The 27,827-nt window shown below is 37.4% G+C and overlaps 1 protein-coding gene across 7 annotated transcripts in view; it reads right to left on the bottom strand.

Moving 5' to 3' along the window:
* The window catches only part of TANC2 (tetratricopeptide repeat, ankyrin repeat and coiled-coil containing 2), a 401,816-nt gene that overhangs the window by 86,383 nt on the left and 287,606 nt on the right, over positions 1-27,827 (bottom strand). For all 7 annotated transcript variants that reach the window (XM_058561308.1, XM_058561312.1, XM_058561306.1 and 4 more), the window contains 2 exons: positions 7,780-8,061; positions 3,273-3,406 (listed from right to left, as the gene is read on the bottom strand). In XM_058561308.1, the coding sequence (XP_058417291.1) occupies positions 3,273-3,406; positions 7,780-8,061 (416 nt within the window). The remainder of the gene's footprint in view (positions 1-3,272; positions 3,407-7,779; positions 8,062-27,827) is intronic.

Below are 27,827 nucleotides of genomic sequence, written 5' to 3'. Positions count from 1 at the left end.
ACCAATGAGTGGAGACAATTAAAACCATAATTGGGGGAAACACGCTGCTTCTGGCTCTGAGCTCAACTGGATTTCAATGAAGAAATTAGAAGCTGATGATATTTTAGATGACTCTTTGTTTTTCATTACCAATTAACCATGACAAGAGACTTCTTTAAGTACTGGAGACAGACATTTTATACTCTGTTCTTCCCTGGAAAAGCCTCAAAAATAAAAGGAGAATAAGAAACAGAAATTCAAACTCCATCTATAGGGATATCTGTCTATAATCTTAGATTATAATATATAAAGATGGAAAGTGAATGTAGGATTCATAAATGACTTAACAGGAAGAAGAAGGTGAAACAAATGCCTGCTGGAGGTAATAACAGGAGAAGCCAAATCATCTGTAAAACCTCAGAAAAGCACAGGAGTTAGAAGCACCAGGAACAGTGGAAGACGGGGGTGAGGAAGGGAGCTGACAACACAGAAATTATTCAAAGTTCATATAAGGAGCAGTGAGATCCCCAGATATCTATCCTCACCCTGCCAAGCCAGGTGACTACCTTCCCCAACACCCACAGGAAAGAGAATTATATTCACTAGAGAAAGTCAACTAGAGAGAATCTAGACTTAGGGACACCAAACACAGAGTAGATAGGGATCAGGTGCAGGACTGAAACAAGGGGCTTAAGTAAAAGTCTGCATACCGAATGGTGAAACTCCTGCCCTTTTCTCCTGCCTAGCTCCAGAATGCTGGTACCCAGGATATATACCCTCCAGGGAGAAGATTGGTAGATTCTTTGCTAGAGAAGATGAAGAGCACAAGAAAAAAAACTTATGGACACTGACTTTTGAGCATTTCCAATAAAGGTTGGCAGGTCATCTTAATGCTCTATAGTTAAGCTCTCTATACACACAAGGTTCCAGTCAGTTTTTCAGTACCTAACCATTAAGGAAGAGATAAGAGAACGTACTGTATCCATATAGAACAGGATGCTACAAAAAAGAAGGGACAACTGGGGAAAAAGAAAGAGCTATTGGAAATTAAGACTACGACAGCCAAAAAAATTTTTTTGTGAAACGATTGGGAAGTAATATTAAGGAAATCTCTTAAGTGTGGATTAAAAACCAAAATAGAAAAACAAAAGTAAAGAAAACAGGAGAGAAAAGTTAAGAAAACTAGAGTATCAGTATAGGAAATCTAATTTTTGATTAAAAGAAGTTGTAGAAGAAGAGAATAGAGGAAACAGTGTGGAGGAAATTATCAATAAATAACACAAAAGCATTTCTTAGAATCAAAGAATATTTCCAGGGCTTGCTAGGTACCAATAGAATAAATGAAAAAAAGACCCAAGAACAACAGTGATAAAAAGAAGACCCTAAAAGCTTCTGGAGAGAAAAAAGATACATATAAAGAATTAGGGGGGCCGGCCCCATGGCTTAGTGGTTAAGTGCGTGCGCTCCACTACTGGCGACCCCGGTTCGGATCCCGGGCACGCGCTGACGCACCGCTTGTCCGGCGATGCTGAGGCGGCATCCCACGTACAGCAACTAAGAAGGATGTGCAAGTAGGACATACAACTATCTACTGGGGCTTTGGGGAGAAAAAGGGAAAAAAAGGAGGAGGATTGGCAATAGATGTTAGCTCAGGGCTGGTTTTCCTCAGCAAAAAGAGGAGGATTGGCATGGATATTAGCTCAGGGCTGATCTTCCTCACCAAAAAAAAAAAAAAAAAGAATTAGGAATAAGAATAGTACCATATTACTTAATAGCAATATTGAAAGCTCAAGACAATGGAGCAATGCATTCAAAAGTCTGAGGGAAAATCTTTTTTTTTTTTTTTTTTGTGAGGAAGATCAGCCTTGAGCTAACATCCAATGCCAATCCTTGTTTTTTTGCTGAAGGAGAGTGGCCCTGGACTAACATCCATGCCCCTCTTCCTCTACTTTACATGGGATGCCTGCCACAGCATGGCTTGACAAGCGGTGCATTGATGCGCGGCTGGGATCCAAACCTGTGAACCCTGGGCCACCACAGCGGAGCATGCGCACTTAACCACTGTGCCACCGGGCTGGCCCCAGGAAAATCATTTTTAACCTAGAATTATATTATGTCAAACAAATGGTAACCTATGAGAATGGAATAAAGATGGTTTTAGAAACATTAAGTCTCAAAAAACTTATCTCCTATGCATTCTTTCTTAGGAAGCTACTGAAGGATGTGCTTCACCAAAATGAGGAACAAAATCAAGAGAGATGATGACATGGGATCAAACACAGAAGAGAATAGGAATTTCCAGGATAACAACCAGGTGGTAAGCCTTGAGAGCATCCTAGGTCCAGACTGAGCTTAATGGAGGGCTCTAGGATGAATGTCTCCGGGGGAAAAACGTAACTGATGGAAAATTGTATTAAGAGGAATTTTACAAAGCTATTAAGGGTTATGGAATGACAGCCATAGGTTTGAAGAAAAATAAGCAAATTTTAAAATGAGGCATTTAATAACCTCAGGAAAAACAAAATTGCTCAAGAAGGAAATGTTATTCTTGATTCTACAATGAACCATGTTTGCATAGTATTAATGCTGAAAATACTATAACATGGATTCAGACAAAAATCGTGATATAACTGTACTGAGATGTTGGAGGGAGGAAGGAAAAATTCTCACCATCCATAATAAGAAGCCATAGATAATGTGGAAAACTGATGAGAAAAGTTATAGCAGTATATGAATATTATTTACGAACATGGAGGTAAAGATCACAGAAACAGCCTTAAGAGTTGAAAGTGGCTGCCTTTGGGGAGAGGTTGGGTTGAGGAGGGGAAGTGAATGGCTGGTTTTTATTATAAGTCTTTGAGCATTATTCGATTTTCCAAACTATGTGCATATGTTACTTTGATAAAAATAGAAATTTAAAACCCAAACATATAAAAAATATTACAGACAGTGCAGTATAACAGGAAGAGTTTTGAGCTAGGAATGAAAATAAAAAACTATCGATTACTTATACTGTGATCTTGAGTAAATCATATAACTTCTTTGAGTCTCAACTTCCTTATCTATTCATTATGGGACTTTGGTTATTTGTAAGGGCCTTTCCAACAACAAGGTTCTGATTCCATAATAATAAAGTATTTTTCTAGGAACAGCAAAGAAAGAGAAACTTTTCTCCATCTTCTCATGGTATACCTGTACATATTTTTGTTCACTTTGCCAAGGGTCTCCCTACCTTTGCCCCCTTGATGTTAAAATGGAACTAGCAGGCCCGCAACCTGGGAATCCTATTGTACCTGAGAGGCTAGTCTCCGCATAGCTTCCTCCTGCCGCCTGCGCATTTCTGGAGTTCCTGGGCAGCTTCCACTGGTGATAGATGAGTGGGCTGAAGGTGGCTGTGTGAGTGACAGCTCTCTGTTGGCATCCACATCTGGATTAAAAAGATGAGATAGTTTGCATCACATAATTATAAAACTCTGAACCAAAGAAAGGTTAAATTCCATTTGTTCTATGACCCAGCAATTCTACTTCTAGGTATGTACCCAAAAGAAGTAAAAACATATGTCTACAAAAAAACTTGTAAACAAATGTTCAAAGAAGCAAAATTCATAATAACCAAAAAGTGGAAACAACCCAAATGTCCATCAAGTGATGAATGGACAAAATGTGGTATATCTATATAAGGAAATATTACTTGACAATAGACAGAAATGAGACAAAATATATGCTACAGTATGAATAACCCTTGAAAATATTACACTCATCCAAAGAAGCCAGTTACTAAAGACCATATATTGTATGATTCTATTTATATGAAATTCCCAGAATAGGGAAATCCTTAGGGCCAAAAAGGTAAATTAGTGGTTACCTAGAGGTGGAAGTAGGGAGTTAGGGGGAGAATGAGATTGACTGCTAGCAGGCATGGGATTTCTTTTAGGGGGAGCGAAAATGTTCTATTAGATTATGGTGATTGCTGCACAACTCTGGGAATATATTAAAAAACAGTAAATTGAAAATTTAAATGAGTGAAGTGTACGGTATGTGAATTGTAGCTTAATAAAGCTGTTTTAAAAATACCATTTTGGGGCCGGCCCCATGGCTTAGTGGTTAAGTGCGCACGCTCCGCTACACCAACGCACCGCTTCTCCGGCCATGCTGTGGCCGCGTCCCACATACAGCAACTAGAAGAATGTGCAACTATGACATACAACCATCTACTGGGGCTTTGGGGGGAAAAAAATTAAAAAAAAATTAAAAATTCCATTTGTTCTTGTTATTTAGAAAATGTCTTTCCTACTACTAGAAAATATAGACTATATTTATGAATAAAGATCATACTTTGAAAATGGGTATCAAAATAAGTAGACTGTTATTTGATGGTCAAGAGCTATTGAAAGATGGAGAATAGGGGAAGGTGGTCCTCATTTAACTCCCTACCAATAGGACTGAACTGAGACTTCTTCCATCCAACTGGTAGAGTAAATTCCCTGGTCACTGGATAGAGTTCTGAATAATTGTATGAGGGTAAGTGCAGGAGACGGCAGTGAAAAAGCCTCAAGAAATGTGTGAGTTGCGGTAAAGTTCAGTCACTGTCTGTCACTGTATCATTTCTGTTCATCCCTCTCCCCACCCCATTCCCCATTATCTGCTTTTGATTTTGTAGGTAATTATTGTCTGAATACCCTCCGTGTTCTAGCTATTTCCTTTTGGAGATGATTTCTTTTTTGTTTGAGTGTCTTTACTTTCTGTTTGGTATTTAGAGAACAGGAGAAATAAAAGTTAATAGGTAGGCAGCAGTCAGTGTGCACAGCAAACTGGCAGAACAGACTTCTGAAATGAGCAGAGTAGGGAGGGTAGGGCTTACTTACTTAACAGCTGTTTGGGGGCTTGGCAGCTGTTGGCAAATGCCAAATCCAAACAATAACTACATTGAGACTTTCAGTGATAGGAAAATATAGTCTTGTATTAGACAGAGCTTCCTAACTACCGCGCTGAGCATACTTGTAGTTAATGTAATAATGCCCGAATTACACAACAGGTCTATTTTCACAAAATGTTTTTGTTCTTTGTGTGTATGTATTGTGGAGTTGGTGATGATGGTGGTGGTGGAGACTGATGTGGGAGTCAGGTTTGGGAAGGGTGTAGGCGGAAAGCAGGATGACAGGCTAGCGCCTGCCTTTACAGCTTTTCTGTACTTTCCCAGGGAAATGACAAGGAGGGGGCGGGCTGGGGGCTAAATGTCTGTGGGGGAAGGACAGAACCAGGCAATGCAGTACTGCAGGCTAAACTGCTCACATCTTCCACAGCAGTACTGCTCGGTGTGGAGGAGGCAGGGGCAGGAGAAAGAAAGACAGATGATGCAGAGATGGAAGCTGGGAGCTCCAATAATTTTCCACTTGTTTCCATTGCTACAAATACATCATTGGTATCACTGACTGAGGGTTAGAAAAGCCAGTGGGATTCCAAATAAACCTATTCAAGCTTAATGTAAACTAAACTCTGTAAAATTTAAGCCAACTCTCTCTATACAGACATCATTCTTACTCATTAAAGAAAAAACTCCTGCTACTGCCAGTAATGTTTCCAGTGCTGGCTCACACAGAAATAGATTTATGCTGAAAAATAACTTGCGCTACATCAGTCACTTATTCTTGACCCTTCTTAAGGACTAGTGGTTCAGTTAAGATGGAAGAGGTAGAATGCAGTTTGGACATCAACAGTTTACAATAAAAATTATTTTGTCCAAGGCAAGTGCTGATTCTGTGTAATTCTGATAAATACATAACCACACACTCTATCTCCTTTGACACCTTTTCAAGTTTTGAAAGTTAACCATCAGGCCAAATTCACAGTCTCAATATATGGACATTCATCTCATGAATGAGAGTATCTAAATATTTTTAGAGTTTCTCTGGAGAGAAAAGGCAATGGATATTAAAAGAATAACTTAACGAACTACCTGTAAAAAAAAACCTCCACTTTGGGGAGCACCTGGACTGTTTTCTATTAACTCTTGCTTTCCTAGGCTTAGAGTAGGGGACCTCCAGGGAACTTTGCTTTCTGAGAAAGCAGTTCTTCTTGCCCTTGGGATTTATCCTCTGTCATACATGATTCTACCATTCTATTATCTGCAACAGTGATATACAGAGGGGTCAGAGTATTAGCTATCTGGTTTTCTTTCTGACTCACTCAAATAGTTAACCTCTTAGATTACTCAGATAAGAAGTAGTTTGATGTGATATATAAGCACTCAAAGGAAAATACTGGAATAGTTGTAGAAAATTACTTTCAACCACTAAGATGTTCTTAGAATCACAGAACTTTAGCACAGAAACAAATCTTAAAGATCACCTAGTCCCACTTCCTCATTTTACAGATGAGAAAACTGAAATTTAAAGAATTAAAGGAAAGTTCTCAAGGTTACCAAGTATAGTCAATTTGAGTGTTGGGACTCAAACTCTTGGCTCTTGACTCCTATGATACTATGCCAATCCACCTTAGAAAAGCTTCATGTAGAAACTAAGCATGATATTGCTCTTAAAAGAAGAATTCTTTCATACCAATTCTTACCTACTCTGGTAAACGGGGACTCTTGATTCAACCAATTTTCTTTCTAGACATTAGTTCTTTTTCTACATGTTATATATCCATAAATTTACCAGAGGCAATCTGCCTACTTAAGGACATGAGATTGCTAATTAATTTCAACAAGAAGCCAGGATGTTTGGAGGGTGTTCAATGAGTTCCTGTTGAGTTTCTAGCACTGTGCTGAACTCTGTAGCTATGATCTTAAACAAATCATTTATACTGGCTGCTATCTGAAAATGTGTGGTGAGCTAGACTACTGATTTGGACTAGCAGAGCCATAGTTTCTTTTTTTTGTTCTTTTGTAACTAATACAAGCCAGGTAGACTGGTTCTATACATAGTGTGTACAGGAAGAACATCTCTACATTTCCTTTTATCTCCTTTACTCAAGTGAGTTTCTCTAATAAGGAGAGGCAGTATAGCAAAATGGATAAGAGAATGGCCTCTGAAACCAGACTGCTTAGGTTCAAACTCTAGTTTCACCATTTACTGACTATGAAACCTGGGAGGCTTACTTAACCTCTCTGAGCCTCAGATCACTTATTTGTGAAATGAAGATAACAGGAACTACCTCACTGAGCTGATAAGAGCATTGGATGAATTAATGTTTGCTAAGCTGTTAGAGAGTGCCTGGAACTAAGGACCATAACTATTTTAAAAATAAACAAACAAGATCCTAGTGGAGATTGTTAAGCTGTGCCCTGCCTATGGTGAAAGAAGCACGAATATATATGAAATCTGAGCATCTTTTCACAAGGAATCAGGAGAAACCCTTCAAGGACACAATGAAGTTCAAGCCCGAGCAGTACGATACTGACATAAAGAAAACGAAGGCTACAAACAGGTTGTGCTGGCATGTAACAGGCAGACATGGGCACAGGCTGAGCAAAAGCTGACACTGATGGATGCAAACGGCTCTTATAAGCAATTGCTGTGGTCATTATCCAAAGGACAGACTAGTCAGACAGCTAGTAGGAAAGAGTCATAAATTTATTCTGAGAGAAAGGTTTTTTCTGTCACACTTAGGTGACTGCTGGATATGTGGGTTAAACGTAAACAGAGTATTATACTCTTTCCCTCAACTCTGAATTAATGGTCCTCACATGCAAGTCAGGTTTTACAGACCACAAAATAAAAGGATATGAAACCTAATATAAGTATGTCAGAAAACATTTTGGAGCAACAAACAGGGAGATCTTTAAAAACGAATACGTACGTTTAGGGGAGGCATGTGGGCTGTCTGAGGCGATCTGTCTCATCCGTGTACCATGGCAGCTGAGGGCCACCAGTCTGGAAATGATGGCAGTTTTGCCAAACCCAATGTTTCCCACGATCACTACTCCTTGGTTCACGCTGGCATTTGAACTTTGAAGTTGAGCATCTATTTCGTGGAAAACCCAATCCCGGCCAACAAACACTGACTCTGTAGTGATGCTGGGCACTTCAAAGAGCAGAGGCTTCAGGGAGATATCTGGAGGCCTATAAGGTGCAAAGCGAACTGGAAGGAATAATAAGAGAACACAGAACTTAGGCCAAACCATCAACATCGAGAAAAATAAAGAAAAAAAGCAGTGTGGTTTAGGAGACCATTAGAGTTACAGTGCGATGGTATTCTGGGTTATTTAGAAAATAATAAAACTCTGAATTTTGGTTCTACACACAAAAGCAACGGCAGATGAGCTACAGCCATTTGATACTCTAGTTGGCAGAACACAAACACTGTTAAAACAGTAATGATTTACGGAACAGTCAGAAATCAGGGTGATAGTCAAACTTATTAAACAATGGGGATGGCCTGGGCACCAGCAATCAGGATGAATGCAAAAGTAGTAAAGAAGCAGGGTCCTTAAGGCCTCCTTCTACGCCTGGGGATCACTTTTTAATTGTTGGATTGTGGGGAGATGTAGGGTTGGAGTTCCTGGGGGAGAGGCCAGGCTGTGGTGGGGCATCCAGATGGCTGATGGCATCAGCTCTTTACCAACCAGTAAGGACGTATTTCAACATTTAACAACCAACATGGCCATACCAGTACATATCAGTTGAAAATCAGTCCTGTAGAAAAGAATGTAAAGAGGACTTGTCTGTTACTTTAATAATACCAACGAAAACAGTAACTCCTTTAAGTTCATGACGTTATTTTTCTCTAATCTAGCAGGTATATTATTAGGGGAAGTAAAGCCTCTAAAAGTGTTGATGGTTTAACAGGTCTTCAACATGTTAAGCAGCCAAGGAAGCAGAAACCAAACTTTCACCTAATGTCTTTGCACCTGTATTGCTTGTATAATTAAACAAACAAAACAATGTTATTTGGCTTATATACACGTCTGACTTTTAAGGAAATAAATAGTAAAATTTAGCAACACCACTTTCACTTCAAAATCCTGCTTCTGAGAACTTATTCTAAGGAAACAAATAAAACACACACACACACACACACACAAAGTTCTTTGCAGCATGTATGGTGTTAGGATGATTTAAAACACTATAGTATACCAACCAAAGTTTTTATAGCCATTAAAATATAAAATATTGAAGATTTTGCAGAATCATGGAAATATTTATGATATAAAATTTAATGAAATAGGATACAAAACAGAATGTATATTATGATTATAACTTATAAAGCATACGCATATAGAAGGTAATATGCAAAAACCAAAGTGGTGAAGAGATGACATGACTGATATACATATATTTTTTTTTTTTGTGAGGAAGATCAGCCCTGAGCTAACATCCATGCCCATCTTCCTCTACTTTATACGGGATGCTGCCGTGGCATGGCTTGATAAGCAGTGCATTGGTGTGCGCTCGGGATCTGAACCTGTGAACCCCGGGCCACCAAAGCAGAGCGGGTGCACTTAACCGCTACGCCACCCGGCCAGCCCCATGATAATATTTTTAATTACAAATATTTAAAAGAATTTTTCAATATGAATTTTAGCTATATCAAAAAAACTTAAAAATGAATTGGTTGGTATTTTACCCAAGACAAAAGAAGCAAATATTTCAATCAAGATCATTGATTCTTCTGTCACGGAATAACCACTGCCCAATCCAACAATTAATTAAACTACATCAGTTAAGTGAAAGAAGCATATATATTCTGGGTATTTTTCTCCCACAATCATTGTGTATACATTTTTTAAAAGTGAAAAAAAGTATATTTAGTTTAGAATTTTAATTATTTTAGCTGTTGTACAACAATTAAAAAATACATATATAAGAAAATAGATATAAAATTGGCTACTTCTGCGAGGACAGTCTGAATGCCAGGCTGAATAGTTGGTTTGCACTTCCTTTGGTGATTCATTTAAGTGGATCTAATACTAGTACAGGATGACAGGAGAAGGAAGAGTCAGATTGGTGACATCTAGGAGACTCCTCACTGCAATGGTCCTGGCAAGATGTGATGAAGCCCTGAACCAGGCAGACACTAGTGAGAACGGAAAGAGTGGAGGTATGTATGAGACTTGTCAAAAGATTAGACGTGGTGAGAGAGCAACAGGAAGGAGTCAAAGATTTTTCCAAAGTTTCAAGTCTGATGGATTAAGGAGCTGAGGAGCCCTAAAATCTCAATACATCAAGAAGAGATTTACTGTTGGATAGAAATAGCTTTCCTGCTTTCTTTCTGTAGGCTTCCCCCCTAAATATGAATTAGGGACAAAGCCTCAACATCTGGATGAAAAGGATTAAATCTTTGGATACATCAGAGGGATGCTCAAATTTAAATTTCAACTGAGGCAAACAAAACGATTCAGTCAGTTAACTTCTATACAAAAATCAAAGAGCCATACCAACATTCTTCTGTGATCCTGTGAACAATTTAATTTTCTCCAGATCAGGAAGGAGGCAGTTCTATACTCATTCAAGACCTCAACTCTGGGTTTGAATTCTACAGAACATCAAAATTGGGCATAAATATTCTATTTGTTTCCTATATTTTATGTAGGCCACTGAGATGAGGACTATGTGTAGAATAGAGGTCTGAATGTCCTAGACAAGTTAGCTGACAACTATTTTTACATTACATAAAGAGCAAAGAAACTTAGATGAGTTTCTCTAAGCACTTGCTCACACAGGAAAGGGTAGTCAGCTGAGAAGAGCAAGGAGCTCACAACATAGGCATTAACAAAGCAGAGGTAGTAAAAAAGAAAGGGACCTATCTTCTCATCCGCTATTCCTCTGGTAGCCCTAGCTTAGAATGGAATGACCAGTGCCTGTCTGATGAGAGAAAGGACCACCATATCACTCCTCTACATAAAATCCTCCAGTAGTTTTCCACTGTATTAGAATAAAATCAAAACTCCTGCTCATGGCCTTCTAGGCTCTGTATGATCTGGTCTCTGCTTACCACTGCCTTCCTCATCTCACATCACTTCCCCGTCACTCTATGCCCCAGCTATGCTGGTCTTTCCATTTCTTTCCCACCTGCTATTTTGAGTGCTTGTGATGTTCTTTCCTTGGCTGTTCACATGGGAGCCGTCTTCTCATTGTCATATTCCAGCTTAAATGTTATTTTCTTGGACAGGCTTCCCCTCATAATCTTTTTTTTGTGTGTGTGTGAGGAAGATCAGCCCTGAGCTAACATCCATGCTAATCCTCCTCTTTTTGCTGAGGAAGACCTGCTCTGAGCTAACATCTATTGCCAATCCTCCTCCTTTCCCCTCATAATCTTTTAAAGTTGGTTTCCTTATCCCCCATTATTCCTTTTTAGCAGCTTTTTTGTTTCTCTCAGAGAATTTATCAAAAATAGTAATTCCTTTATTTTCTTATCACATATCACATTCTGACACAATGTTATTTATTCTTTTTTTCTTGCTTATTCCTGTCTCCTTAACTAGAACTTTGTGAAGGCAGAAACCATCACTGTATCACCAACATATAGTCTGGGATAGTAAAGGCTCAATAAATATTTGCTGAATGAATGAATATCATAGAAGGAAATAAGAGAGCTTTATTAAAAGAACTTTTATGTATTAAGAGAGGGAAAAGGTGAAAGAAGTGTTTTGTCATTTTATCAGAGCCCACATACATCTCAAGATTATAATTAAAATGAAAGTTCTCGCTATTTAGTCAAAAATTAAACTTGCCCTAGCAATCCCAGTCTGTCTCCAAGTCTTGTGAATTTGTTCTTTGAAAGATCTCCTATTAGTGACCTTTGTTCACTACCAAATGGTTCCATCCTAGTTCAGGCTTCTGTTACTCTTCCGACTTCCTATATTGCTTCCTTAACTTCACCTCCTGCCTCAGCCACTCCATTTAACATATTCTATCAGACTAATTCTTTATTACTATGATTGCATCATGTCATTTACCTTCTAAAATCTCCAATGGCCAAGTTTTCTGCCATTTCCAATCTAAACTCCTCACCAGATTTTGAAGGGTCTATGTAACATAACTCAACTCTATCATCTCCATTCCTCACAACCTCGGAGTGCCATTTGAGGTAACCTAGTCAGTCTCCTCAGAGTACCTTGATTGAGTACTTGACTGAGTACTCCTCAGAGTATGCTCCATTCCAGTCCTTGTGCCTTAGGGCAGGTTGTCCCTCTTACCTGAAATGCCTCTTTTCTTTTATTTAAACCCTGTCTATATGTTATGATCCATATTAATTTTCATGTTCTCTACAATATTTTCCCTAATTGAGTCCTCATTCATTTTCCTGTTCCAAAACTAAGTTTATACCATACAATTTAGTGCTTATGTTATATGCTGATTTACACTGTTCATTAACATTTTAAATCTTGTTTTTCCAACCAGATCATAAGCTCTCTAAAGGGAAAGATAATGTCTAGCACATTTTAAAGCATAGAGCAGGGGTGAAAGAGAGGAGAAAGAAGGAAAATCATATTATTGAGTACCTTCTATGTTTCTGGCATGGTATAGGTTTTTATAGAAATTCTCACAAAAATTCTTTTTTTGTTTTTATTGAGGTGAAATTCACACAACATCAACTTAACCATTTTAAAGTGTACAATTTAGTAGCATTTAGTATATTCACAGTGTTGTGCAACCACCACCTCTATATAGTTACAAAACATTTTCGTCACTCTAAAAGAAAACCCTATACTCAAACAGTCATTCTCTATTCCTCCCTCCCCCAGTCCCTAGCAAACAACAACCTGCTTTCTGTCTCTGTAGATTTACCTATTAAAATATTTCACATACAATATGTGACATTTTGTATCTGTCTTCTCTCACCTAGCATAATTCAAGGTTCATCGATGTTGTAGCTTGCATCAGTCCTTCATTCCTTTTTATGGCTGAATAACACACATTGCACGTATATATCACAATTTGTTTACCCATTCATCCACTGATAGACATTTGAGTTGTTTCCACTTTTTGGCTATTGTGAAAAGTGCTGCTATGAACATTCGTATACAAGTATTTGAGCACTTGCTTTCAATTCTTTTGGGTAAATACTTAGGAATGGAATTTATAGGTCATACCGTAATTCTATGTTTAACTTTTTAAGGAACCACTTAACTGTTTTCCATAGTTGCTGCACCATTTTACATTCCCATCAGCAATGCACAAGAGTCCCTATTTCTCTACATCCTCAACAACACTTATTTTTTGTTTTTATTATAGCCATCCTAGTGGTTGTGAAATGGTATCTCATTGTGGTTTTAATATGCATTCCCTAATGACTAATGATATTGAATATGTTTTCATTGCTTGTTGGCCATTCGCCTATCTTCTTCAGAAAAATGCCTGTTCAAGTCCTTTACTCATTTTTTAAGTGTGTTGCCTTTTTGTTGTTGAGTTGTAGTTCTTTATCTGTTCTAGATACTAGACTCTTACCAGATACGTATGATTTGCAAATTTTCTTCCATTCTGTAGACGTCTTTTCACTTTCTTGATAATGTACTTGGATGCACAAAAGTTTTTAATTTTGATAAAGTCCAAATTACCTAATTTAATTGGTGGTTGTTCCTTGTGGCTTTTGGCATCATAGCCAAGAACCCAGTGTCCAATCCAAGGTCATGAGGATTTCTATGTTTTCTTCTAAGAGTCTTATAGTTTTAGCTCTTATATTTAGGTTAGGTAGTTGATCCATTTTGAGCTAATTTTTGTACACAGTGTAAGGTAGGGGTCCAACTTCAGTCTTTTGCATGTAGATATCCAGTTCTCCCAGGACCATTTGTTGAAAAGACGATTCTTTCCCCCAGTGGATTGAATTGGCACTCTTGTTGAAAAGCAAAGAGCCATCGATATATGGGCTTATTTCTAAACTCCCAATTGTATTATATTGGTCTATATGTGTATGCTTACGGCAGTATCACAGTGTTCTCATTACTGTAGCTTTGTGGTAAGTTTTGAAGTCAGGAAGTGTGAATCCTCCAACTTTATTCTTTTTCAAGCTTGTTTTGGCTATTCAGGACCCCTTGTAATTCTATATGAATTTAAGAATTGGCTTTTCCATTTCTGCTAAAAAGGCTGTTGGAATTTTGTTTGGGATTGTGCTAAAGCTATAGAATGCTTCGGATAGTACTGATATCTTAACAATATTAAGGCTTAATACAGATGGTGTATAGAAATACAACTGATTTTCGGGGGCTATTCTGCAACTTTGCTGAATTTATTCTCCCTCTTTCACTTTCTCTTCTCCTCTGGGACTTGCATAATGTGTGTGTTGGTAAACTTAACGATGTTCCACAAGTCTTTAAGGCTCTGTTCATTTTCCTATATTCTTTTTTCTTACTCCTTCTCAGATTGGATAATTTTAACTGTCTTATCTTCAAATTTACTGATTATTTATTTCTTCTGTCTACTCAAATCTGCTGTTGAACCCCTCTGGTTAGTTTTTCATTTCAGCTATTGTACTTTTCAGCTCCAGAATTTCTATTTGGTTCTTTTTTATAATTTCTATCTCTTTATTGGTATACTCTATTCATTCATATATTGTTCTCTTGGTATCCTTTAGTTTTTTGTCCATAGTTTCCTTTAGCCATTTGAGCAAATTTAAGACAGCTAATTTAAACTCTTTGTCTATTAATTTCAATGTCTTGGCTTTGACAAACCATCCTCAGGGATGGTTTCTGTCAATTTAGTTATTTTAGCTGAACAGGCCATACTTTCCTGTTTTCTTTGTATGTCTTGTAATTTGTTGAAAATTGTACATTTTGAATATTATAATACAGTACCTCTGGAAATCAGCTTCTCCCCATTCCCCAGGGTTTGCTGTTGTTGCTTGTTGAGGGTCACAGTTGTCCCTTTTAGTGACTTTTCCAAACTATCTTTGCATAGACTCTATTCCTTGTTGTGTAGTGGTCACTGAAGTCTCTGTTTGTTATTTCAGCAGTCAGCCTTTGATCTGACAGAGATTTCATTAAATGCTGAAATTTAGCCTTTTTCATCATTAAGCACTCTCCGGGTTGCTTTAAGTTTTTGATTAGATTCCAGAGTTCTGAAAAAGTTGATTCTGTCAGACTTGTCAGCTTAACGGTTGCTTCAGTGCAGGGACTGACTCTTGGAGCTCCTTACTCCACCACTTTCCATGATGTCATTTGATAGTAGGGGGATGCTAACCACTCAGGGGGTTTCCTGAGTATCTGAGTGCCCTTGGTGGGAAGACACTCAGACAGACATGCTGAGCTCTGGCTCAGCAGTGATAGGACTCTCAGGGAGGAAGGAGAAAAGAGAAGATCAGTTGAGTTAAGTTGAGTCTAATTAGGCCTGGAGAAACCTAAGGTCTCACAGCTTGTTTCAGAACTAGAACCAAAACCTAATTCTGACTCCAAAATCCAGGGATTTTCTATTATATTATGTTGCAACTGCTCTATAGGATGGCACTATTAAATCTGAAAGTGACATGAGTTATCTCACTGATGACCAGAAATGATTAGGCTTAGCTGACTGGCCAGGCTATCTTCCTTTTCCTTTACCTCTGCTGTACTTCCCTTTAGGAATTGCATGCTTGGCCAGAAATGACCTTTCCAGAGAAAGAAGAGCTACTGAGACACTCAGTTGCTTTCTAAACTAACAGATTTTTCTCTTCAGGTCTGAGACTTCTTTACATTTTGTATCAAAAGAGGCTTTCATGAATGTGACCAATGCTAATTTGTAATATGGAATAAGTAAAGACTCAATTTAAATGCTTAAGTTTTTGAGAAAAATTCTATTAAGATAACTTGATCTCATGTTGATGTAATCATCATATTTTATTCTACTGAGAAAGCTTTGACATTTTAAAAAGTTATTTAAAAATTTTTCTAAAAATGTAATCAATTCACAAAAGCCTCAAGGGAAGAACAGACAAAATTAGCCCAGTACCATATGGTAAAACAACTGTAGACACCAAGAACAGCCTAGAAACAATTTCTGTACCTCAGAACCTAAGGCTTTTGTCAGATCAATATGATAAAAGAAAGCCACACTTTCTACGTACCAATAATAAATTTAGGGCCTATAAACAAGAAAGCACTTTGGCTGGCACTGTGGGACATGGAGGTAATGAATATTCTCTGTGGAGTTCATATTCCTAAATAAATGTGTCTTTGTTTGAGATATCAGCTGGCTACCAAGACATTTTATAAGGCAGAATCCACTGAAATAATCCAATGAAAAATTACCACTCCAACTATAGCTGAGCTAAGGGGAAAAGATGAGCTAATCCATACCATTTAGTAACAGATGTAGCTCTCTTATCCTCTGAACCCAAGAGATGGCAGTCCCAGGGCAGCAACAGAGCAGGAAAACCATCCCATCCTCTCAAAACATTCCAATGAAGTATATTGATATCTGTAATTTACTTAAAAATTCGTAACAAATGATTAGTGGATAAAAAGAAGGGTAGATGGATACATATGTGATAAAATAGGATAGTAAAATGTTAGTGATATAATCAAGGTGGTAGGTATATGAGTGTTTATTGTAAAATTCTTTCATTTTTTTGTATATCTGAAAATTTTCCTAACAAAATGTTGAAGGAAAAAAAACACAAAAAAGAAAAACATTCCAATAGGGCACACAAATAAGACAAGCCTTGGAGAGCAGTTTTTTAAAGGGATTTAATAACCACTCTAGGCTCAGATCAGTGTGTGCCTCTCCTCAATGCAAAATAGGCTTGTGGCAGACAAATGAATTCTCTCTAGGAAACAGTCTCTGTGAGACCATCAATATGTATAATTATATATCTAGGCTTATAGAGAAAACTGACCTTTCTTTAATTAAGGCAAAGAGTAAACATTTAAAAAACAAACAAAAGTACATTAGGCTAACAGATTAGCTTGCCCAAATGCAAATATAAACAGCTGCAGCAAGCGGAAAAGGGGAAGGGGAAGTAGGGGCAAAAGAGCTCTAACTGGATTTAGACTAAAGCATATTTACTCATGGAAAACAACCATGAATCATCTTAAAAGAAGTCAGTCACAGGACTGGCAGAAGAAAGGGTGTGTGTAACACAGCCAAGGGCTGGTGCAAACAGGAGGAGAGTTGTATTTCCTCACATTCTTCCATAACGACTGTAAAGTCTAGCCTGGAAGCACCTCTGTTCCTTAGAACAAAAGATATTTTCAGGCTTATTCTTAGGGTTCATGCCAGGCATTCTATTCTCTACACAGAGCAGAGGAAAACCACATGTGCTTCAGACACAGCCTGGTATCACATTAGCACCAAACATAAGTCAAAAAGCACATTTTTTCTTAAGAAATACTTATTAGGGGCTGGCCCTGTGATGTAGCGGTTAAGTGTGTGCGCTCCACTGCTGGTGGCCCAAGTTCGGATCCCAGGCGCGCACCGATGCACCGCTTGCCAGGCCATGCTTGGTGGCGTCCCACATAAAATGGAGGAAGATCGGCATGGATGTTAGCCCAGGGCCAGTCTTCCTCAGCAAAAAGAGGAGGATTGGCAAGGATGTTAGCTCAGGGCTGATCTTCCTCACAAAAAAAAAAAGAAAAGAATTATTAAATCATGGCAGGGGCTCATTTGTCTACTGAGTTCCTAGAAGGCTCACTCTCCCATAATCAAAAGTCAAATCTGTTTAAGGTCTGTTGTTTAATTCTTGGTGCACAGTAAAAGGACTACAGTGGGCAGCTATTCCTGTCTCAGGAAATGAGTTTTTGAAGAATGTAAAGCAATTTGAAGCAGGTCCTAAAAGACAATCTAAAGATAATAGTCTGAGAAATGTTCATTCCAGGTAACTTCTATTAAAAAAAAAGATTAAATAAAGCAGAATAACTTTTTGGGTCAGCAGGGAAACATACAGTAGAGTAGGTAAAACTGTGGACTCAGAGCCAGGATGCCTCCATTTACACCCTCTCTCTATTACTTACTAGCTGTGTGACATTAGGATAGTTACTTATGCTCTACATATCTTGTTTTCCTCCACTTTAAAACAGGGATAACAATGATACTGTGAGGATTAAATGAGTTAATACATGTAATGTGCCTAGGATGGTGTCTGGTTGTTAACTGTGTTAGCTGCTACCACTATCCACATCATTAAGCCAAAAACGACATCCAGTGCAACCATAATCACCCACCTCCAGCACACATTTATTTAAGTCAAAACCTAACAAAAAAGGATATTGAGAACATACTGACTCTCTTTGAGCCCTCTTCCCTTTGAGGCTTCTGACTTATCTCCTTTCTTCCTTTCACTACCTGACATTTTGAAATAGCCACGCTTGCTGTCTTCACCTCCCCATAGCAATAACTCATTCTAGACTGGTTTCCTCCCATATTACTCTGCTGATATTGTTTTGGTTACAATCACTAAAGACTTTCTAGCTGTTAAGTCTTTATGCTTCTTAACCACTCCTCAGTATTTAACCCTTTTAACTAACCCCCACTTTTTGAAATACATTCCCTTCTTGGGTTTAACATGACAACACTTTCTTCTAGTTCTGTTTTTGCCCTCTCCTCCTGATATATCTTTAAGGATTCCTCCCCTGCTGCCCATCCCTAAAATATTGCCAATCCCAGGTACTAAATTTTATTGTTTTTTTCTTCTTCATGAGCCCCCTCAGTAATTTCAAAGGAATAGATTAATGGCTTTCACAACTATCTAAGTGGTGATGGTTTATATTTCCATTCCAGACCTCATTCCTAAATTCCTGTACAACATTTCCAACAACTTAGAAGAGTTATCTATTTGGAATCCCAATAGAAATCTCAAACTTAAAATGTTTAAAACTGAAGTTATTTTCTCACTCACCTTAATCTATTCTTTCTCTTCCATTTGTTATGTCAGTTAATGAAATATCACCATCTGCCTGGTCTTCCAAGACAGAAACTTGGGACTCACCAGGATTTCTTCTTCCTTAACCTTTACATCTAATTTGTCACAGGTCCTATCAATTATTCTTGAGAAATACCTCTCAGATATAACTCCTTTTTTTCTTTTCCCATTCCACTGCTACTTATAGTGATATAAACTTGGAGGAGCTGCTGAATCATGCTCAACCTGTTTTGTCACCTATAAAATGAGGATAATAAGAACATCTACCTCGTAAGGTTAAATGAGAAAATGTACATAAAATTCTTAGCTCAGAACCTCAATGAATGATAGCCATATAGTTTAGGTTCTCAACATGTCTTGCTTTTACTATGTACTTAAATGAGCTTTTAATGAATAACCTTGCATCCCACATATCCCTTCTGAATACAGCCACCAGATATATATAGCTGACATGATCATGTCAACCCCTACACTTTTACCCTCATTATCTCATCAACTTACCCTACCACAATCACCCAACCTAGTTAAGTCCTTATTACTAGTAAAGTTCTTGTCATAGGGTATGTACATTCAATAACATTCAATAAATGAATTCAAGAATGAAAACAGTGAATATGAATTTTCCATTCTCAACTGCAGAGAAATGTGTATAGACTTGGTTTTGGTAGACCAGGAAGGCTAGAGGAAGACAGTTATAGGATGCAAACCCAGGTCTTTGAAAATCACTGCTCTGTACCATAACAATAAAAAGAAATGAAACATTTGTTCGCCACTTTCAGGGATACATTTCTGTTTAAAGGCTACTGTCATAAACAAGAGGGCCATTAAATAATAGGGCAGGGAAGAAACTGTTATTTTCCAAGCTCTGTGCATATCATAGGCAAAGCCTGGATGCTGGCCAAGACACTGACAATCAAAGAATAGTATTCCTACAGGAAGCAGGGGGAAGGGAGAAAATGTGCTTTAGAGTTAGTGTCCAGAAAGGACAGGATATATTTTTTCAAAGACTATTTTTCCTTTCTTTTAAAAAAGTGACTGAGAAGGCCAGATCCAAACACATCCATTTAGAAACTAAGATCTTGCTAATGCTACGTGTGAGATTTATTGTTGTGCAAATAATGAACATACTTAATTTTTCATTATTATAGGTAGAGTATGTATTTTAGTTTACAGAAAACCCAATTCTAACTACCAAGCAAGTCATTTTCTTTCTTTCTTTTTTTCTTTGGTGAGGAAGATCAGACCTGAGCTAACATCTGTTGCCAATCTTCCTCTTTTTGCTGAGGAAAATTGGCTCTGAGCTAACATCTGTGCCCATCTTCCTCTATTTTGTATGTGGACGCCTGCCACAGCATGGCTTGGTGAGCAGTGCATCAGTCCACACCCGGGATTTGAACCTGCGAACCCAGGGCTGCCAAAGCAGAGAGCATGAACTTAAGCACTATGCCACCAGGCCGGCCCCAAGCAAGTCATTTTCTAATGAGATGGGTTTATGCTCTGGTCTACTTCATCTATAACTTTCTTTTTAAAAATTTAACATGAATTTTCACTTCTGGCCAAGATGGAATAACAAAGACTAGTTTTACCTCCCCCAAAACAACCCCCAAACAAACAAACCTCTACACAAAATATATGAAACAATAGTTTTCAAGACACTAGACATAGGCAATGAAAAATTGTGATCCCTGAGAGATGGAAAACAAATGAGGCAAACCCTATGCCCACTTACTGAGTTGACAGAATTTTCAGGCCACGACGCAGGGAGGGAAAACCCAATCAGATTCTGGCAGACTCCCTTAATTGAGTAGATGGAGCTGAGAATCCAGGGAGACTAAGACAGTGACTGTTCAAAGGACAGAGTACTGGGAAGGAGACAGCTGTACAGAAATAATACTGGAGATCTGTGGAGAGTAACCCTTGAGTAACCAGCAGAGTACTGACTGGCACATGTATGGGAGGAAACTATCCAAGACCGGAGAAAGACCTATCAAAGAGAATTAGAGAGAAGAGTGCTTGCTATTCACATAGGGCCAGGAATAGTGCCCATTCCTACCAGCCCGAATGAAAACCTCACAATTGGTACAGTGGGTAGAATATTCAGAAAAGTCTTGTCTCAGCAGTATAGAATAATGGAGTGTGTAATAAATATTGTTCAGGTGCTACCCAACAAATCTTAAAGGATGACTCAAAAGTGATCATACCATTTCCAAATAACTTAATCACATTCCAGAAAAAAGTTGAATATTTATAAGAATACAAAAATATCCAACACTGAATAAGGTAAAATTAACAATGTCTGGCATCCAAACAAAGATTATCAGGCAGGCAAAAAAGCAGGAAAATATGGACCATAATTAGGAGAAAAATAAATCAATTGAAACTGACCCAGAACTAGCACAGATGTTAGAATTAGAAGAGAAAGATATTAAAATAGTTATTATAACTATATTCTACATGTTCAAAAGGTAGGGACATGGAAGATATAAAAGACTCAAATCAGGGGGCCAGCCTGGTGGCATAGCGGTTAAGTTTGCACACTATGCTTCAGCGGCCGGGGTTCGGGGTTCGCAGGTTTGGATCCCGGGTGCGGACCTAAGCACCGCTTATGAAACCCATGCTGTGGCAGCATCCCATATAAAGTAGAGAAAGATGGGCATGGATGCTAGCCCAGGGCCAATCTTCCTCAGCAAAAAAGAGGAGGATTGGCAACAGATGTTAGCTCAGGGCTAATCTTCAAAAAAAACCCAACCCAAATCAAACTCTTAAAAAAAAACCTACAACATCAGAAATTAAAAACACACTAGATGGGATTATTGACAGATTTAACATTACAGAAGAAAATATGAGTGACCTTGAAGACACAGGAACAAAAACTATCCAAAATGAAACACACAGAAAAAAAAGAATCCTCTAAAATAAAAACAGCATCAGTGAACTGTGGGACAACTCCAAGTGGCCAAATATAGGTGTAAGTGGAGTGCCTGAAAGTGGAGGGACAAAAGATACATTTAAAGAAATAATGGCTACGAAATTTCCAAATTTGATGAAAACTATAAACTTACTGATCCAAGAAGCTCAATGAAAGCACAAGAAATATGAAGAAAACGACATCAAGGCACATCAGAATCAAATTGCTCAAAGTCAGTGGTTAAAAAAACCTGTCAACCTAGAATTCTGTACCCAGTGAAAATATCTTTAAAAAATAATGGTGAAATAAAGACTTTTTCAGATAGCTTAAAAAATGGAATCACCAGCAGAAATACAATACAAGAAATGTTAAAAGAAGTCCTTCAGGCAGAAGAAAAATGACACCAGACAGAAATATAGATTAACACAAAGAAACGAAGAGCAACAGAAATGGTAACTACATGGATTAATATATAAGATTTTTTCTTTTCTTTTTTTTTTAATAACATCAATTATAATTTTATTTATTTATTTATTTTTTCGCCCAAAGCCCCAGTAGATAGTTATATGTCACAGGTGCACATCCTTCTAGTTGCTGTATGTGGGACGCAGCCTCAGCAGGGCCAGAGAAGCAGTACGTCGGTGCATGCCCGGGATCCGAACCTGGGCCGTCAGCAGCGGAGCACGCGCACTTAACCGCTGAGCCACGGGGCTGGCCCAATAAGATTTTTTCTTAATTTTTAAAACTCTTTAAAAGTTTAAAACTGTTTAAAAGTTTAAAAATAAAAGTCATAAAACTGACTTTCATATCGTGGGATTCAGAACATTCACATAAGTAAAATGTCTGACAACAATTATATAAAGGCTGGGAAGAGAGAAATGGAAATATACTATGATGTAGAAAAGAGTTAACATAATAGGTCTGAGACTGCTACCCTAAGAAAGCCTGGTTGCAAGGCTGGCCTGACGTCTGGGAACACAGATTTTGAGAGAATTCCCACCATTTCTAGAACTAGTAAGAGCATGTACAAACAGTACAGTTTATGCTGAACACTTGCTTTTCTTCTGTGAGTCTGGATTTTTGGTATGTTTTAGGCAAGGAGATCTATGTGACCACACCCCAGTAAAAATGTTGTGCATTGAATCTCTGAAGAGCTTTTCTAGCAGACAATATTTCACACATGTTGTCACAACTCATTGCTGGAGGAATTACGTGCATGCTGTGTGACTTTATCAAGAGAGGATGCTTGAAAGCTTGTGTCTGGTTTCCTACAAACTTTGTCCCATGTGCCTTTTCCTTTTGCTGATTTCGTTTTGTATTCTTTCACTGTAATAAAGCATAGCTACGCAAATGACTAACGCTGAGTACTATGAATCCTTCTAGTGAATCACTGAACCTGAGGGGCACTCCTGACACAAGTACTGTAAAGTATACATGAAATGGTATAATATCACTTGAGGGTACACTGTGATAAATTAAAGCTATATACTAAAAATAATAAAGTAACCACACAGAGAAACAAAACAAAGAGTAGAGCTAATTAACTAAGGACATAATATAGACTCATAAAAATAATCCAAAAAATGGGAGAAAAATAGGAAAAAGTGGGAAAAGAGAAAAAGGAATATATAGGAAAAATAGAAAACAAATACCATAATGATAGATTTAAACCTACTCATATAAAAAAATTAAATAAATGCAAATAGTCTAAATATACTAGTAATGGACAATTAGAAATTCAGATGAAAACAATACTATATAATGGAATAAGAAATATGAAATACTGAAGGATAAATATGAAAAAATATTTTCAACATCTGTACACTGAAAACTACAAAACATTGCTGAGAGAAATTAAGGAAGACCTAAATGAATGGAGAGATATATTAACTTTATGGATTGGAAGATTCAATATTGATATTGGAAGAAGTCAATTTTCCCCAAATTGATTTATAGATCCAATGCAATTCCCATCAAAATTCTAGCAGGCTTTGTAGAATTTTACAAGGTTTCACATGGAAATACAAAGAACCTAGAACAGCCAAAACAATTCTTAAAAAGAACAACAACATTGGAGGATTAACAATACCTGATTTCAAGATTTATTATAAAGCTATAGTAATCAAGAAGGTGTGGTATTAGCATCAAGATAGACAAATAGAATGGAACAGAAACAGATCCATACATATACAGATGACTGATTTTTGACAAAGCTGCAAAAGGAATTCAGTAGAGGAAGAAAAGTCTTTACAACAAATGGTGTTGGAACAACTGTATATTTATATGCCAAAAAACCCCCACTTTGATACACATCATGCACCATATACAAAATTAACTCAAAATCAATCATAGACCTAAATGTAAAATCTAAAACTGTAAAACTTCTAGGAGAAAATATTTGTGACCTTTGATTAGTCAAAGAAATCTTAGATACAACACCAAAAGAACGACCTAGCAAAGAAAAATTCATAAATTTGACTTCTAAAAATTTCTGTTCTTCAAAAGATACTGTTAAGAGAATGAAAAAAACAAGCCATAAACTGGGAAAAAATATTTCCAAAGCACAGATCTGATAAAGGACTTGTATCCCAACTATAAAACAAACTATCAAAACTCAGTAATAAGAAACAACCCAATAAAAAAGTGGACAGAATATATGAACACACACTTCACCAAAGAAGATAACTGATGGCAAATGAACACAGGAGAGATCAATTATAAACACAATGTTATAAAGCAGATATCTAAAACTTATTCATCTTGCATTTTATAGCCATTGAATAGCAACTCCCCATTCTCCTCTCCCTGCAGGCCCTGGCAACCACCATTCTACTTTGTGCTTTGATGAGTGTGACTACTTTAGATACCTTATATAAGTGGAGTTGTGCACTATTTGTCCTGTGACTGGCTTATTTCATTTAGCATAATGTCCTCAAGGTTCATACATGTTGTAGCATATGACACTATTTCCTTCTTTTTTATATGTACATGCCACATTTTCTTTATCCATTCATCCACTGATGGACATTTAGGTTGTTGCTTCCACCTCTTCACTATTGTGAATAATGCTGCAGTGAACATGAGAGTGTAAATGTCTCTTTGAGATCCTGATTTCAATTCTTTTGTATAAATATCTATGTTGGATTGCTGAAATATATGGTAGTTTTATTTTTAATTTTTTGAGGAAACACCATACTGTTTTCTACAGCAGTTGCACCATTTTACATTCCTAACAACGGTGCACAAGGGTTCCAATTTCTCCATATCTTTGTCAACACTTGTTATTTTCTGTTTTTTTTTTTTTTTTTGATAATGGCCATTCTAACAGGTGTGAGGTGATATCTCATTGTGGTTTTCATTTACATTTCCCTGACGATTAGTGAGGTTGAGCATCTTTTCATATATTTGTTGGTCATTTGTATGTTTTCTTTGGAGAAATGTCTATTCAAGTCCTTTGCCCAGTTTCTAATCGGGTTATTTGTTTTTTTGCTATTGAGTTTCAGGAGTTCCTTATATATTTTGGGTATTAACCCCTAATCAGTTATATGGTTTGTAAATATTTTCTCTCATCCTATAGGCTGCCTTTTTACTCTATTTTTTTTTTCCTGAGGAAGATTCACCCTGAGCTAACATCTGTTGCTAATCTTCCTCTATTTTGTATGTGAGCCACCACCACAACATGGCGACTGACGAGTGGTGTAGGTCCACGCCTGGGAACTGAATCCGGGACACTGAAGCAGAGCGTGCCGAGCTTCACCATTAGGCCGCTGGGGCTAGCCCTCTATTTCTTTTTAAGTACTTTAAAATACAGATGTCAAAGTAATTTCTTTCAATTATAACTCTTTTACTTATGGGTTCTAGATATCTTTGACATTAGAATTCAACTTTTCTCCCTTATCTTAAACGTGATTTAAAATATGTTTATTTTTCTATTTCTTCTTTCTTAATTATTCTACTTGTCTCTCCTGTTATGGTCCAGTTAACATGGCTAAAAACACTTAGTCGCTGTCAGTGACTCCATATGGAAAAGTGTCTTACTATACATTTTATTGTGTTAACTCTCAACTGGCACAGAAGTGATTTTAGTCTGTTTTTGAATGAACTGATAAAATTCATTAAGTATTGTCATTTTCTCACACATTATCTTGGTATATATGCTCCTTTACTTCTTGTCCATCACATGTTCTATTTCACAGTCCCTCTGGCAGTGTCCAATTAAAAACAATTCTTCGGCTTTTCTTAAGTATCATCAGAGTTCATTTTTTAAATAATTTTTTGTATCGACGTCATAATAGTTTATAACATTTTGAGATTCCAGTTGTACATTATTATTTGTTAGTCACCATATAAATGTGCCCCTTCACCCTTTGTGCCCACCCCCCAACTCCCTGCTCTGTGGTAACCACCAAATTGTTCTCTCCGTCCATGTTAGTTTATATTCCACATATGAGTGAAGTCATGGGGTGTTTGTCTTTCTCTGTCTGGCTTATTTCACTTAACATAATACCCTCCAGGTCCATCCATGTTGTTACAAATGGGACGATTTTGTCTTTTTCTACGGCTGAGTAGTATTCCATTGTATATATATACCACATCTTCTTTATCCAATCATCTGTTGATGGAAACTTGGGTTGCTTCCACTTCTTGGCTATAGTGAATAATGCTGCAATGAACACAGAAGTGGACAAACCTCTTTGGATTGTTGCTTTCATGTTCTTTGCATAAATACCCAGAATTACGATAGCTGCATCATAGGTATTTCTATTTTTAATTTTTTGGGGAATCTCCGTAGTGTTTTCCATTGAGGCTGCACCAGTTTGCATTCCCACCAGCAGTAAATGAGGGTTCCCTTTTCCCCACATCCTCTCCAACATTGGTTCTTTTTTGTCTTGGTGATTATAGCCATTCTCAAGGGTGTAAGGTGATATCTTAGTGTAGTTTTGATTTGCATTGCCCTGATGATTAGTGATGCTGAACATCTTTTCATATGCCCATTGGCCATCTGTATATCTTCCTTGGAAAAATGTCTGTCCATATCCTCTGCCCATTTTTTGACAGGGTTATTTGTTTTTTTGTTGTTCAGTTGTGTGAGTTCTTTATATATTATGGAGATTAACCCCTTGTCAGATATATGATTTGCAAATATCTTCTCCCAGCTGGTGGCTTCTTTTCATTTTGATCCTGGTTTCCTTTGCCCTTGTAGAAGCTCTTTAGTCTGATGAAGTCCCACTTGTTTATTTTCTCTTGTTTCCCTTATCCAAGTAGACATGGAATTCGAAAAGATCTCTCTATGATCGATGTCAAAGAGTGTTCTGCCTATATTTTCTTCTAGGAGTTTTACAGTTTCGGGTCTTACCTCCAATTCTTTGATCCATTTTGAGTTAATTTTTGTGTATGGCGAAAGATAATGGTCTACTTTCATTCTTTGCATGTGGCTGTCCAGTTTCCCCAGCACCATCTATTGAAGAGACTTTCCTTTCTCCACTGTATGTTGTTAGCTCCTTTGTTGAAGATTAGCTGTCCATATATGTGTGGTTTTATTTCTGGACTTTCAATTCTGTTCCATTGATCTGTATGTCTGTTTTTGTACCAGTACCATGCTGTTTTGATTATTATAGCTTTGTAGCATATTTTGACGTCAGGGATTGTGATGCCTCCAGCTTTGTTCTTTTTTCTCAGGATTGCTTTAGCTATTCGGGGTCTTTTGTTGCCCCATATGAATTTTAGTATTCTTTGTTCTATTTCAGTGAAGAATGTCATTGAGATTCTGATTGGGATTGCACTGAATCTGTAGATTGCTTTAGGTAGCATGGACATTTTAACTATGCTTATTCTTCCAATCCATGTGCATGGATATCTTTCCATTTCTTTAAGTCATTATCGATTTCTTTCAATAACATCTTATAGTTTTCATTTCAACAGAGTTAATTTTAAAGGTGATAAACCACAAACCTGTCTTCTCCAAAACTGTTTTTTTATTTTGATAGTTTCTGTAATAGACAAGGATGATGGCAATGATAACTGTAAGACAGAGAAATGACATTATCTGAGCTGCATTTTGGAAAGATGAATTTCGCAGCCAGGCATTAGCTTGATTAGAATATGGAAAGACTAGAGGAGGGAGATAAGCTAATTAGCTGTATTGAGAATGGAGAACATGGGAAGAATG

This window comes from Diceros bicornis, chromosome 18 (assembly GCF_020826845.1).
Source record: "Diceros bicornis minor isolate mBicDic1 chromosome 18, mDicBic1.mat.cur, whole genome shotgun sequence".
Lineage (NCBI taxonomy): Eukaryota > Metazoa > Chordata > Mammalia > Perissodactyla > Rhinocerotidae > Diceros > Diceros bicornis.
The sequence above is the reverse complement of the archived record's forward strand: the minus strand, read 5'-3'. Positions and strand labels throughout refer to the sequence as shown.